The sequence below is a fragment of the Haliaeetus leucocephalus genome, unplaced genomic scaffold, assembly GCF_000737465.1.
Source record: "Haliaeetus leucocephalus isolate CR32 unplaced genomic scaffold, Haliaeetus_leucocephalus-4.0 Scaffold83, whole genome shotgun sequence".
Lineage (NCBI taxonomy): Eukaryota > Metazoa > Chordata > Aves > Accipitriformes > Accipitridae > Haliaeetus > Haliaeetus leucocephalus.
Window position 1 is genome coordinate 3,343,509 of NW_010972519.1, and position 16,287 is coordinate 3,359,795.

Here is a 16,287-nt window from a genome sequence, read left to right on the forward strand (position 1 = left end):
TTTAAACTAATTTTCCCATCCACCCTCAAAGCCATTATGCAAGGTGTTACGTAAAGTTTGCCAGTATTTGCTCTTGAGCATCAAAACAGTAAGTTACAAACACAGGACTCAAGCTATCCCTGAGTTAACACCACTGAAATGAACCTAATTAAACCAGGAAATCATGGGTTGTGCGGGATTATATGAAAAACAGCTTTGTTTTTCAAAATTTAGAGATAGCGCATAGCAATCTCCAAAGACAGCAGTCTGCTGTTTTGACAGTGCTCTAGCGACAGGTGATAAAATTATGCAGTGGACATAACTAGTTTCTCATTTTTATACTATGCAACCCAGCTCCTGGATTCCATTTTTATGAACACAGTTATCTCAATTTTATCATAGAAAACCACATTCATTTTAATATTTGTAACCTTTTAAGTTCAGCATTGTTTAATTCAGATAAGAGGAAGAGATATCAAGTCTAAATGAAATCAGATTTAAAAGGGCTACAACAAACTTCTTCCTTAGGGCCAGGGTTTCAAAGCCAGTGCTGTTAAGAGTTTCTCACTGGAGTATGAGGTGTGGTATTCAGTACTGTCTCATTTGAGGCTCTTAGGATTTTTGGAACCGAAAGCCAAAACTAAGAGAACAATCATCATCTACCATGTTTGAAAATTTCCAACCTGCTTCTTTCCAGTGCTTTCCTTTCTGCATTGAAATGTTGAAACACTGAGTCCTCAAAAAAAAAAAAAAAAAAAAATTTATTTCTGTCAATAGACTGGAGAGAAACATCTTGATAATATTACATAGGGCTGATGTCCTCATGCTGGTGTTCTGGCTGTTGAAGACAAATTGTCACACTCCTACACATTTTCAATGTATTGATTCTGATTTATTAAACCAGTAATTTTGCAGGCTATTATAGAAAACTAAATTTTATCCAAATTACTGTTCAGCACTGGGGAAATGGGGAATCACGGTTTGATATAGTTGATATTATACACTACCCAGAGATTGTGTGTGCTTAAATAATTTTTAATTAATAATATTAAATTGTTATTTATTCTGTAGTTGAACCACAAATATGCTTTTGGGCATTCTAGATATGAATATTTCAGGCTCTTCTGACGGGGCATGTGCGGTATGCTACATTTTATTTTATTTTTCCTTCCGTGGGCAAGCGTCATCCCTAAGAGAAAGTCTTCCATCTGATAAAAGTTGATATGAATTTCAAATGAGATTTTAGAAATTATTTTTGTGATACAGACTTAAAGCTCGTACTCCCAGTATGACTGGTTTACTTTGTTTGCAGGAGCACAAATACTGTATAAATCCTGTACACCAGAAATTATGAATTCTTTTTTTGCCTTTGCTTTCATCTGCCCACTTCCAGGACATAACTTATGCGTGCTTCCCCACTTTAATAAACATATGTATTTAGAAAAAGATAGAGTTCAACATGAATGAGAGATGAAGGAATTTGTGGAGAGCTGGAAATTGCAGATTTTTATCTCTGTAACATCTGCATACTCCTGGGTTTTCGTTGGCAAGTTGGCACTTTCCCTTGCTGTAGCAACTCCAGGGTCCCAGTGAGTTTGAGCCCTGCTTGCTCCCGTTGGGAGCACTGTGCGCTTTACACGTTGTTTTGCAACCACTACATCATGAAGGAAAAAATTATTCCCTAAGCATGACTTGGCTACCCTCCACTAAACCTTGCCACGTCCTGAGAAGGGAACATCCTCTCTGTTCAAAACCCATTGCCCTACATGAAAAATCAGACAGGAATAAAAAATGTATTATAATCACAGTATACCAGGCTACTCACTGAAGTCTGAAGAGCAGTTATCAGGGAATAAGCAAGCAAAATCCAAGTCTACTTTGGGAACTTTGCCACCTTCTCTTTCTGTAAGCTTGAAGAAAGCCTGAGATAAAGGATTTCCCGGAGACTGACAGCAATGAGAGGCAGCCCGATAAGATACTTAGAAATAGAAATACAGGCACTCATTATGAAAACTGCAAAAAGTACTTTTGGTCATTAGATGTATTAATAGTGTCCTTATTAGCCTCTTACCTGACTCAGAGAAATACTACAAAAACAGTCTGAGGGGAACAGCAGCAAACATGCTATACAGGTTGATGATCTTTCTGTTGATGTACAAGCATGTTTCTTCTCCTCCAGGCCCCTCGGCCCTCAAATTAGCCTGTAACTTACTCCTCATTCTATGTAATTGCTTGCTGTTACCTCTGCTGCACTGAATACTCAGGAAGCAAGAATGTGTCCTCCAAATACCATAAATGCTAAAGCTTCAAGTGATGCCCATTTGAACACGGAGTAAAACCCCACAGCCCATACTTCAGGAGGCAGACCTATTACTGCTGACCACGAGGAATGTAATAACACCATGGGGAAAGAAAATGCCTCCCTGGCTTGGTTTCCACCAAGTGTAAATTTTTATGGGTCCTATTCCCATTTAGCTACTTTATAAAATGTTCACTATGTTAGAATCAGGTTCACAGTCAAAAAGACAAAGTTGTAGTAGCAAATGCTGTGCAAGTACTACTGATAAGAGATTTTACATGTGCATGTCAACTACAAAGAGCAGTGCATGGTAGAAGATATAATAAACATAGGATTTTCTCTCCCTGCATGGTCCCAGACATGTACGTACCCACACTTGCTTAAGTGCAGCACTAAAAAAACTAGATGGGGGGTAGGGTAATTGCAGTAACCTTGGAGAATTAAAAAAATGACCTTAAAAGACAGAAAGCAGGGCAGTTCAGCTGGCTGCTGAAAGAATAAATAGTGCATCAGCAACTGAGATTGCTAGGAAGAATTGCTATTCAGCTGCATCCGGAAAGAAAGTTGTTATGCTGCAACTAGGAGAGGGGGCAAAAAAGAGACTGAGTGCTGAAAAGCACAAAATCCTTAGACTTCTTGAAATTAATTATTTTCACATACATTGTCTCATTTTCAAATTTTTGTTCAGCATGTTGAATATTTGGGTGCAAGGCAGAGGATGGTAGAAGGAACAAGACTCTCCTCATCGTTATGCTCTCAGAGCTGAGGCCAACTCTGCTTTTTCCTGTGAAGAAAGATAGTATTGGCAAGGGCACATTAGCGTCTGTCCTACTCTCCTACTCCTGCTGCTGTGTTCTGGAGAAAGAAAAGAAAAAAGGGAGAAGAAACCACACAAAGCATGCAAGATACTCAAATAATTTTGGGCTCAGATGCCTCAAACATCAGATCTGAGCCTGCTGGAAATCTGGACTTTGCACTTTCAATTGCATTGGCTCTGACACCCAACCAGGGGACATAAAGAAATTTGCATGTCAATGATTTTAGCACAAAATATTGAGTAATACTGCTAAACTCCAGTTTAAAAAAAAAAACAAACAACAAACAAACAAAAAAAAACCAAAACAGAAACCAAACAACAACAAAAAAACCCCCACACATCTGCTTTCTGTAGAAAATCTCAGTGCTTCATTATGAAGCTTCTGGCAGAGAGCTGAAAACTTCTTGGGTTTTCAATGCAGCTTGGGATTGTCAAGTTTAATAGTGTTCTAGTCATGTTTGGGACGAAGTTTAGGTACCGTTGGAGCGCAACTTCGTGGAAGAAAGTTAAGACATCCAGGCAATTTCTATCACTAGAGTTAGAAAGCATTTTTAAGGACTCACCTTTTGTATTCAAGCACCTACAGTGGAAGCTGGGAGCTTACATCCCACTGCTGACTCTAACTCTGCACCTCCTGCAAGGATTTCTGCATCTTTCCTTCAGATGGATGTACCCACAGCAGAGTGCCAAAGATGTTATGATAATTTGGCTCCTAGTCAAATTTTATTTCTGACAGGTTAAAGGCAGAATAAGTAAACCACTGGCATGTCTCAAAGCACTTTTTTTTCCCTTTCTCTTTCCCATATATATTTTGACAGCCAATAAATTAATTCTGCCTATCCTACTCTCAGCCTGAGAGGATGAGTTGTATAAAAAAGTTGCAGCTTGTCACAATCCTGGAAATAATTCTCTGGGTATCATTTTCCTCCCCTTGACTACCCAGTGTGTCTGTCTCTCATGATTAAATAAGGCAACAAAAGTAATAAATATGTTCATGAACATTTAAAAAGCTGATGGAATCCAAGGAGTCTTTCTACATGACTGGCTTTTTGTAAGAAATGTTAATTTATCCCAGCTGGAGAACAGTTTATCAGGCAGGGTTGGAAACTTGCTCCTTTATCAAAACAAAATCCTTCCAGGGCAGAAAACAAGAGTAATGCTGTAGAAGGCAGTGGAAAGAGGAAGGAGAATTTAGGCAGACTAATAGCAAGTCAAGACGGAATTCGGCAATCACGCTAGATCTCAACAGCAATTCAAACTTAATGATCCCAATTTTCACTTCACATCTTCTACAAAAGACCTCAAATACGAACAAAGTCAATGGCTACCACATGATTAAGTAAAAAAAATATGGTACCTACAGTGATGCAGAGGTTGGACTTGAGAGAGGGGAAAAAACTAAAACCTGAAGCCCCACATGTAGCAATGTATTGCCTCCGATCTTTAATTTTTTTCTTTGCTTTGCTTTTGAAAATCGGACAAAGGAAAACAAGTAGGTGTTACGCAGTTAGTTAAGATCTCTTGTGTAAATTCATTTAGCAGTATTGTGCATATTAAGACACCTTGTCTCGGGACACAGAGGGCTGTGTGCAAGTTTAAAATCATTAACTATTGTTATCCTGTAACAACCCACAAACCTGTCACATCCAAGTTTATTTAAACTGAAAGGGTGACAAACATGAAAGCCAAGCACTCCTACTCTTCTCAGCCTTTCCTTCATTGTAACACCAGCCAGAAGGGTCTTGGACTCTTCATAAAATGTTTGGCAAACAAAGGCCCTGTTAATTAACAAGCTATTGCTTTTACTGCTTCCTACCACAACTTGTGGGAATCTTTTAGACCCAAATCAATTCTGCACACAAGCATTCCTACGAGATGCCACACACATTCCTATTTGAAGCCACTTACAAGAAGTGCTACAGCCATCTCACATAAAACCTTTGTCTTCACCAGGCACTTCTGAAACCACATGCAACCCTTTCATCCCCTGCTGGCCAGCAGGTTCTTTGTTTGTTTGCTTGCTTACTTTAACCAGGTTTTTTGTTTTCTGCTGTCTTACTGCTCTGTTTTCCCTCCAAGATCGTTCTTTGCCTTTGCATGGAGTGGGTTACAGCAGAGGTGTTTGCAGGCTTCATTGCAGCCCAATGCCAATAAAAAAGTCCCCTTATCAGAGACTGCGTGTTAACAGGTCTCCTTTATTGTTAAAGCTCTGTGTACTTAATTCTTCTTTGTTAATAAGAACAATCAATCTCAGCCTGTTAATTAGGAAAAGTTTAACAAGAAAGGGGACAGACACCTGACAGTATATGCTCTGTTCCTTTGGTCTCAAGAACTACAGCAACCTATACTTGAGGTATAAGCCTTTATTATCACCATTTAAAAGTGGTCAACCTGCATTATTTTTTTCTTTATATACTTTAGGAGTGCAAAAATCCATCCTCCTCTGTGCATTCATTTCCTTTACATGATAAGAAGTCCTGGACACTTTTTCTCTGTACTGCAAGAGGTTGTTCATGCAATGCACAGATGCGGAGGGGTTGTTAATCAGCATCTACTTAGCCCCTTCAGGTACCCACAAAGTTTTAAGTCTTTTATGGCTTCTAGTATCTCTTAATTCATTAATTATTGTGGTACCATCTCGGATAATCAAACTGGAAAGACAGTCTCTGTCTAAACAAGAGCCTTATAAAGGCAGAACTGCTTCCTCCAACTCCTCAGCATTTCCACCCTTCTTTTTCAGCAGGAAAAATTCCCCAGAGAAATCTGCCTAATCACCCTTTCATCTTTCTTCACATTCTTCTTCCACACTCTCTTCTTTTGGGGACAGGAATGCACATCCTTATGATATAAAGCACAATGGGCACTCATCTTTGACTGGTGGCCATAGATGCCATCTCAGAAATAACAACTGGGTAGTGCTACCTATGTAAAATGATGGAGAAGAATGTAGAAGAACAGATACAGGTAGACCCCTCTGACTGCACAGCCTGAGGAGCATGGACCATGCTGAAGCATGGAAGGTAAATTTGAACTGAATCCTGAAGGGCAGGAGGGGCAAGCAAAGAGCTCTGAGGAAGGAAGGGATATGAGAAAGATGCTGCATGTTCCAGGCTCACAATCCTTCAAGAGTCACCTAGACCTTCACGGAGCTGCTCAATACCTCTGCTCCCCTAGAAATGTGCCTAAACTGGACACAGTCTCTCGCTGCACAGGAAGACCCCTTTGATCCTGACCGAAATTAAAAGTATGATGAAAGGTTTCTGCAGCCTGAGCTGGGAACACACTCAGACTAGGTGAGCTAGGAAGTTCTGCAGGTAGGAGAGGTGCAGGACAAAATTCAAATATCCACAGGGGGAGGAAATGAGACCTTGCTACAGAAAGACACTTTCTAAAGTCTGAGATTTGAAGTGATTATGAATACGAATCATTTACAGGGAATAATTATGCTGAATTATGCCCATTTGCATTGCTATTCCAGATACTACTGTATTTCAGAAAAAACTGTGATTAATTTTACTTTTAACTTTACTCCATGACTTTTATTAAAATTATTTTAAACTTTTTTCTCAAAGACACATTTTTTGAGAATTTTTTTGAGAGAAATTAAAAGAAAGATTAAAAATGGCTACATGTCAATGAGAGAAAAGAAAAAAACCCTCACATTGTTTTCTAACCAATATTTTTCTAAATGTCCAAACTATTTTTTTTTAAATTTGATATTTCCAAAATCAAAGGAATTTAATATTTCAGACATGGCTCATGTAGTACACAATCTATAGGGAAGTGGATATGCTTTCTGAAGTCTGAAGAAAACCTGATAAAGAAAGAATAAATAACAGGACACTGTCTATGTCTCTATGCTGCATTACTTTTCTTGGGTTCATCACATACCAAGTCCTTACTCTTCCACACCTACCCGCACAGCCATACTTCTTCACCTAGCTGGAAGATTATGTTTTTATTAGGCTAGTCAGAAAACCAAACTAACTTTCTAGCCTCACAAAAAATCTGCAAACTCATGGGGGGTTCCCAGAGAGACACAGTGAGCACCCCTCCATATCCCATTTCTGAATGCTTACTGCTCTCCTTTTGCATCCACCCGTAAGCCAACCACTTCTGCTTATGTCACTAGCTTTGAGAAAGTGAATGCTCCTCCTACCAAAAGACCAAGTCTTCACTTTTCCACCCGTGACTACATTTCTTAGCCCCCAAAGTGGGGGAAGAGAGTGTCTGCTGGAGTTTGGAGCTGAATCAAAGCAGCTGGAGTACATGGAAATTTGGGAAGATCAGCATTTGGCACTGCCCTGAGGATCGAAATTTGAAGTTGGACATAGCTTCTGCTACCAGCATTCACCAAGGATAGGTTTAATTGTGTGTTCTCCTGAGTTTCCTGGTAGACTGGAGTACCTCCCCCCCAGTCCATTGTGGTGGGAATGTATTTCAGCAGCTCCCAGTATCTGTTAAAGCCAAGCCTTTAAAGCAGTATCAGGGTGCTTTATCACCCAGCTGACTTCAAGGGCGGGATCCATCTGAGCTATCTTCAGCCATCTCAGAGGCCAGGGAGCCAGGTAGGCTTCCCCCTGTAGTTAGTGGAGGAAGATAGGCATCTGTAGAGAGTAATCCATCCCACCTCTCTCTCCATTAACTGAAGAGGAGCCCAGATAAGTAGTTCAGACCAAACACATTACTTCTGAATAGTGTCCAAAACACTAACATATGTAGCTTCTTATTACTTATCACAGTTGCAACACCTGTTATACATTGATTTAGAAACAGATTTTCTTGGTGCGATTTCCTTTTCTTTGTGCAAAACTTTCATTATGCAGGTTTTGCACCCTAGCACTCAGGAACATGAGCAACAAGACATTTCCTGCACAGACCCACAAGTACACCTGCAGACCAGAAGCTGTGTGCCTCTTGAGTCCCTGTGAGCATGCCTGAGCAGCAGTGTAAAAGCCCCCAATGATGCAAAGGACATTGAGCAGAGGCTGCTTTTAAATTCAGCTCTCCAAGGGTCCCAAATCCCCATGCTCTGCTTCCAGCCATTAGTGTTTCACTTGCTTTAAATCATTTTGGAAGAGCAACTAAGAAGCCAACATTGCTTTTGTGAAATGATGCCGCTTGGGGACCAAACACACGTGACCACCCTTGCCGGTGGTCATCGCAGTGACATGCCTCCCTGCAGGACAGACAGATGGTGCAACCCTTCCCAATCCCAGCCCTTGGCCATCCCAGCAAGGCCGTAATCCAGCCTCCAACCATTTCCTGAGTGGGTCCACTCCCCTTCTCCCAGTCGGGGTGTGGAGGAAGATGGGTCCCAGGCTGCAGCACCTCCATAGTGCTGCGTGCTCTCAGCATGGTGGTACCTCGTACCACTGCACGCCTCGCATGCTGAAACGCACAGTGCCCATGGTCTGGGTAACAGCAGTGTGAGCCAAAAGAGGCTAGTTATGAGTTTGGATACTACCATTTAAAGATGAGCTTCTCCATGGTTACTGCTCTCATGCAAGGTCACTTTCCTGCCAAACCTCTTCTCCTCCGTCCCTGTCTCTCTCTCCTTCCCCCTCCACTAATTTTTTTTTCCTCAAATGTGCTACATCAAAAGAGAAAATGAAAACATTTAAGATAATCACAGTCTGACTATTTTAATGCAGGCTGTAGGAAAGGAAACATGTAAGCCAAGTGCTCTCACTGTGCAAGCAGAAACACACTCTCGACCTCATAAAAGTAGTATCTGAGAAATAACACTCGATTAAAGCAGCCAGTCCTTCATTTAAGTAGGTGCTTATGGTAGGGAAAATATCCAAGGTTTCTCTAGAACAGGCTGCTGACCTATCACGAAAAGCAGGAACAGGCCAGACAGATGAATTATTGTGAGACAGCTGGGTTTCAGCCGGGGCGGGAGGAGATCCCTATTATCCTGTCCACTTTTCTTACACAAATGCCTATCCCCAGAGAAACTGAGTCATTAAAAGCCAGCTTGTTTGCTCCTGACAGGCAATATGTATTGAGTGAGAGGTGATATATTTTCATTTTCAGCAAGAAATAGTTGCCCCAAGGAGCGGCTCGCTTAGGAGAGCAGTAATGGAATACAGGGCCTTTCATCTCCACCTTACCACCGTGAGCACATCCTGGCTCGGTAGCAACCCAAAAGTTATTACCTAATGGGTTGTTTTGGTGACCTTCATGAAATGCGTTTGGTGGGTTTGGTCTGGTTTTCAGTAGACAATAACTAGAACCACAAGTGGTGTTAAAGAGAAACCATAGTAATGAGTGGAGCACACGGCGGGTAAGGACCGAGTGAATCACCCATACGTAGACCCTTTGGGGCTGGGGAGCGCAATGGAAGCCCTGCCAGTCAGCCAGCCTGCTCCACCGAGACAGGGATCCCCAACTCCTAAGATCCCATTTTGTCCTCATTTGCACAAGCAATGCATGTTAAAAACAACAACAACAAGCCATCTTAATAACCATTTTGCATTCTTTAGGAGCTCAGTAGTATTTAGTAGGGACCACTTTGAGCTGAAAATACCACAAATTTGAACTACCAAAGAGCTTTCCAAAGATTGAGCTCCACAGTCCAGGCCTGCTGATGTACGATGACTTTTGAGTGCATCATTTTGCAACAGCAAAATTCCCTTTTTTTAAGTAATTTCTCATTTTAATACATTTAGTGAGTGCGGGACAACCTTGTATCTCTCCAGGAAAACAAACCACAGTCATCCCTCTTTACTTTCTTCCTGTTCAACGCTGCCTGCAGTCCCATCCCTGGGACAGTGATGGCCTATGGAGTCCAGAATAATCCACTGTCAGAAAAGCTTGCTCCCAAGTAAAAGGCAGAATTCACCCTCAAGTAAGAGTGGCTTGAATCCTTACATCACCCCCTCCCAAATACCTTGGGAACAATTTGTACCACTTCCTCTGCCCCATTTCCACAAAAGACTCATTGAATAGTTACAATCTGAAATCCCAGAAGAAATCTAATTTGGGCTGAGGAGCTACCTTTCATCTGTTAAAGCCTGCACAAGTTACAGCACATCACACACAAGCCTGTTCCCATCACATCGCATGACTAGATAGGTATCTTTAAATAAGACATCCACCAACTGCTTAGATATGAGATTCACTGGGGACCCATTCCCAAAAGAGAATGGATGTAAAGAAGGTAGCAAACCCCTATCACAGCCCTGAGGATGCCCCCATTATTTGCTTCAAATTTAAATTACATAGGAATTAGCATGGGCCCAAGTTCTGAAGGAAAACAGGCAAGACAGTAAAAAAAGGCATTGCAGAGAGGAAGGGAGGTCAGATGGAGCTTACACATAGATAGCATTTCTTTTGCTGTCAGTAAGGTTCAGAATTAGAGCTGGGCATTTTATACAGATGTCATTAACATCCAAAACCATCATACCGTCTTTCTCAGAAGGGATCATTAAGCCTCTTGCTTGAGGCTTTAAATGTCTTACTATCAGTAGCTGATACTGATAGTAGCTTCTCTAACGTAGCTGAAACTGATCACTGTCAAGGAAAGACCCTCAGGTCTGACCCTGTATTCTTATATTTCTTTATATTGCTCTCCCTAAATATCTCCCACCACCCATGCTCTTCTCAGCACAGTTGCTTTTGTTATTTAGGGAACAAAGGTAAGTTGATCAAGGAGATATTGGCACACCAACAACTGGGCAATAGGCAATATCTGTACAGTACTTACAAAAGAGCAAAGCACAGCCAGAAAAGACTCAAGCATGTCTCCACAGATTTCTCAACCATTCGGACCTGCTTTTCCCTGAGGAACATGACTAAGGAAAGCCTGAGTGTAAAGCTACTGCTTTACAGGTGAAGCTGAAGTGAGATGGGGACCCACTGAGTACAGAGAGAGCAATGTTCCTCAGCCTGGGACAGGAGGCGTTCAGCAGAACAGGAGCCCAGGGCATATGTCACTGTGACATGTGTGATGGCATATTTTCATTAGTACAGGATTAAAACTTTAAAAAAAAACAAAACAAACCAAACAAAATTACCTGAGCAGCTTAATTCTCCACAGGAGCAGTAATGATTTAGTGTAAATTAATTTTGCAGATTACCAGGATTTTTTTCCCACAAAACAATCCAATTTCTCTGCAGCAGCTTCATTAAATGTGTGTGTGTCTGTGTATAAATACATAATAATTTTTGAATTCTATCCTTCTCTCCTCCATTTTTTATTTTATTTTCATGATGCAGGAGAGCTGTGTCTGGTACTGACAAAACTCATGGCATTCTACTGTAATGTAAAGTTCCGTGGCCTTGCACTTTCTGCTGCTAACCAGCCCATCGATTGCAACAAAAGCAGTGATTTGAACTTTGCATTTTACTGGTCTCACAGATCACACCAATGAAGTCAAAGTTATCTGCCCCAACTCATACAGCATTATCTTTTAACTTAATGGAAGTGAAAGAGAAGCCTGTGCTCATTACCAAAGGATGCAATTATTACTTCCTCTCTATATTCTTGCTAGTCAAGGATAAAATCCAGAATATGACCTTTTCATTAAGCGTCAAGCCAAAATCCACCTGGGACAGCCTAAGGAGGCTACCCGCATCCTTCCACTCAGTAATTCAGAGCAAAGGCCCGTGTCGCATACAGCTGAAAGGAATCCTTGCAAAAGATCGGTTTAAGGAAACTTCTAATAAATATTGATCAATAGATGAAACCCAAAAAGCTTTCTGTCTCCTCCTGCATGATCCCATCACAAAAAAAGCATCACCAATTTAACACATTTACTCTCTCCCAAATATCCAGCTCAATCTGCATACAGTGTAAGGTCCCCAAAAAGATGATGAACTCAGAATATGAGTGATACTATGTATTAGTGCAGTAAAATCTTCAATAGAAACCTGAATTCCAAGAGAAGAATGCATAATAGTGTTGAATTCCTTATATTTTTGCTTTGTTATGGCAATAATAATGTGCCTTTTGAAGTTCATACAGGGAGATACAATGCCAAAAGGCAAATACTTACAACACAAGAGCACTTGGTACATTTATTTCCTTCAGGCCTGAATTCTTCTCCTTCATTGTAAAGTCTCCCTTCAAATATACAACCTGGAAAACAGCATTTGAATAAGTTTAGCTCAGGATAGCACGCTGCCTTTTCTCTATAACACACCCCCACCATAGGACAACATGAAGAGTAAATCGTACCATCCTCTCTGATAGAAATCACTTCAGAAGCCTTTACAAAGGCCTTGAGAACCCCCAGATATCTTTTGGGGGAAAGAAAGCATCCTTCTACAACAGATAAATTGGTACCAATGAAGTCGAGGCTAAGTCAGGTCTTCCGTTAAAAGTGGCTTTGAAACATTTTTCTAGGCTGTTTGCTTTTTACTACTCATTCTTACTCCCTGAGTTTATCTTAAATGTTGACAGAAATTATAACGAATTAGAATATAATAAACCCATTATATCACAACTGGAGCAGTACTTACCTACAAGACCTCTGTTAAAATCAAATTAGCCTATAAAACCTTGTCAATTTGCCACTGTGCTTCACAAAGGCAACCCATTCCCACTCCCCTTCAAAAAGTGAGTCTCCTTTTTTAGGGTTACTTTTATACTTCCCCTCCTAACAAAATCCCAATCATCAGCCAGGCAAACCCAGCTGACAGACCCTCTGAAAAATGACATAAATACATCTGTAGATATTGCCACAGGCTATTGCCTATGCATCCCCCAGTCTGCATGTCCTCTACTGAAAAATATTAAGCATGTTCTTCTTGTGTCATTTAGTGCATTGCCAGCCACTGGGCCACATTTTAGTAACTTGTCAAGTATAACGCAGAAGTTAGAGGCAACCTCCCAGGTAATGATGGTTATCATTAGAAATACAGTTGCACATGTCGAACAGCATCTTCCCATGAAATCTCACCTGGACACACAGGACAACACATTCCCATGAGTTTGGAAGGGTTTTTGCAGTGAACAACACACCGTACCTCTGACTCTACTATCACTCCTTCCTGAAAAAAGAAGCAGATCAGACATGTTCATTCTTAGCATTGTGGTTGCTTTAACAAGCAAAAACCCACAATTACTAGCGGTACAATTAAAGCCCCGGACATGCTGCGGAGCACTGGATTTCAAAACCTCTTTTCTTTCTGCACCTGCTGCCTGGTATCAGGATTCAGGTTAATCCACAGTCAAAAGATCTACTTGAGTCTCCCTGACTCCAGACACAGGATTTGCCTTAAAATGCATCAGGTAAGAAACCAAGCACCTTCTTAGGAAAAGGAATCCTGCTTTATTAGGAATCCTTAGCCTCAGGAATCTGCCATGCAGCTCTGGTGAAAACAGGCCAGACACAAGGCAATCTCATCCCTTTCCCCTTGGAGGAAAAAAGACTTAGAAAGCAGATAAAAGCATCTTGTTCTGTAGAGGGGAGACGCTTATCTTTGACACTTTGCCTGATAAGTATTAGTAAATTAACATTTCCTGTGCTTCTTGTTGGAGAAGTCAAGAGCCCTCCTGAACAAATCTGGGTGTGAGGATGTCTGCACAAAAGGCTGCTATTTTTTTTTGTCGCTTGCGGCTTTGCAGTTGGAAGCAAGGGAAACCTGGTTTTTAAATGGCTGGATCTAGGGTAAACAGGATCTACCAGTTTTGCATTTAGACAATGAAACAGGCAATAAAGAATTGCTCATTTCATGTAGCCAGTAGTTATAAGAGTATCTAAATTCACATCATGAATATCTTTTCATTAAGTGCAAGGATACGGAATACTGCTGCTGCAGCTTCATTCTTCTCAGTGTACTTGTCTAAAAATGTGGGCGGGTTTCATAGAGCAGAAGTATCACAGAAAAAGAGAAAAGTCTTGAAACTCTCTTCTCCTGCTTGTAGAAGCTCTTCATACTCATTCATCTCTCCTCTTCCCAACAGCTGCCATTCTTAATAGCTGCCTGAGTGTTATTATTAAAACCAGATCAAATTGTCAGCAAAAATGGCAGACCTGTTCACAGACAGAAACTAAAATTACCTACATAATTACTTGGTTTGTGCCTGAAAATGGACAATCTTGCAAATGTTGTGGATGCAGATAGGCAAGCTACCAAAAATACCACTGTGTTAACAGCACAGGAGCCCAGGAAAAGAAAATTTGGTTGTGGCTTTCTCTTAAAGAACATCCCAGGTAAAACCCATGGACACATACACACAAAAGTGTCCAATTACTAAAATAATAATTTGTATCTCACAAAAGGCTTAGCATGCTGAAATAAAGAGGATTTATTTTAAGGTCAAGACAGCGGGAAATGGCATGGCTGCATACCTCTCCTTCAGCAATGTTTGGGTATCATGGTACTCAAGTCATATAAAACCTATCCTTCTGGATGCTTGGTTATTGCTGGCCACATCTGAGTGGGTTTAAACTACGTTAAATGCAAAGTCCGTATTGTGCTTTGGGTATAGAATATTTCATGTGATTTGGATTGGATAAAAAAAGGCTCAGAATTTCATGGGAAAAGCCCACAAATCAATTAGTACAATGCTGATGACATCCTTACCTGGCACTGGTATGTAACACAGGGTTTGCTAGGGAGGTGCCACTTCATAGAGCTGTTGTATGTATTTCCTCCAAAACTACAATCTAGAGGAAGAGACAGAAACAGGTCAGTTCAGCTGAACGCAATGATCTTGTGGGAGGCTGCTGCTGAGGACCACAGAGCAGCGTCCTAAATGTGACCCATCCTCTCCCTTGGGTTAACAGAAGAGGTAGAGCTGAGAGCTGGGACTGACAAGAAGGATCGTGTCCTGGGAGGGCTGGCAGCACCACTGCCCTGGACATCTGCTGCTCATGCGGGACTGGCCAAACTACAACCATTCAAGACAAACCAAAGTCTGTGACAATTTACCTAAAAATGGATGTCAGTGCTTATTCTGCAGTCCATTCAGGAGCTGCTCAGCCACTCATGCACTGGAGAGGGGAAAGAGAGGAGAGAGGGTAAGAGAAGAGCTGGAAATATTCATCATCCAGCCTGGCCATGCTATCCTCATCCATTAACCAAAACCCCCGGGAAAGCTCTTCAGCCGGCACAGCTCAGCATGGATGAACTGACATCGGCAGAGCTGCTCCTCCTTTATATCTTTTCACTTTCATGACAGAAGGGATCAACATCCACATAAACTAAAAGCCATCAAGCTCTTCTGTGGGGGTGGGGAATCTCTGAGAGGGGACATTTTGGAGTCCCACAGGGTTTGGCTTCATATGTCTTTGTGTGTTATATGACAACTTTGTTAAGAAAAAATAGGTTGGTTTGACCATGCACAGGATCAGCATGCATTTTTTGTGCAAAATGAAGTTTCATTGAGCCATTTGGAAAAAAACTCCAAACATTAATTTTCACATTTTTTATTACATGTTCCTACTTGTTTCCCTTCCTACTCTTTCACTGTTTTCTGGTATTTTGCAAAAGGTAAAACCAAAAAGGAATGCAAAGAAAAGAATAAAATAACTCACCAGAAAAACAAAACTAGAAAAGACATACTAAGTGGAAATAAAATATTTGTTTTAAAAGAGTTAATCTATTAATACCAAATTGTTTCAATTAAAAAAATTAATTCTTTTGAGAGCTAAAGTGTTTCTGAATAAAAACTTTAGAAGCAACACATACCCCATGTTCTGCAGGAAAAAATGCCCATTTTCCATTTACTGCTCTAAGGGTTTTTTCCTAGTCTATTTTATTCAAAATGAGCTTGATCAAAGAGCCCATGAAACCAACAGGAGTCTTGCCAGAGACTCCAAAACACAGACATATACATAGAGTCACCAAGCACAAAATTACAATCAGTCAAACAATGCCCATGGCACCATTCTCTTTCCACACCCTAGCTCAGCAGCTACTCTAAGTCATTCTCTGCTGTGTAGGGTGCACCATCCTGAACTGCTTTGGGCTACATTTTATGGCCTTCTAAAAATAAAGGCAAGTTATCAGCCCTACACCAGCAAATTTTTGAGCCCACTGTATAAGAAAACTTGAGGGTGACAGTTCTGAACTGCTGAGGAACTTAAAATCCCCACAAAATAATTTTGAATTCAACCCAAAATTTAAAGGCAACCTGATATATAAAGATCATTTACAAATGTGTTAACTGCCTCCAGTTCAGATCTTAAACAACAAAAGACTTGTATTTCAGAATTTGCAGTATTCAGAGATTTTT

The 16,287-nt window shown here is 40.8% G+C and overlaps 1 protein-coding gene across 1 annotated transcript in view; it reads right to left on the reverse strand.

The window, feature by feature from the left end:
- The window catches only part of BMPER (BMP binding endothelial regulator), a 148,299-nt gene that overhangs the window by 98,482 nt on the left and 33,530 nt on the right, over window positions 1–16,287 (reverse strand). Inside the window, exons 4-6 of the mRNA XM_010582838.1 lie at window positions 14,634–14,716; window positions 13,004–13,094; window positions 12,098–12,180 (exon numbers count right to left, since the gene is read on the reverse strand). Coding sequence (XP_010581140.1) covers window positions 12,098–12,180; window positions 13,004–13,094; window positions 14,634–14,716 — 257 coding nt within the window. The remainder of the gene's footprint in view (window positions 1–12,097; window positions 12,181–13,003; window positions 13,095–14,633; window positions 14,717–16,287) is intronic.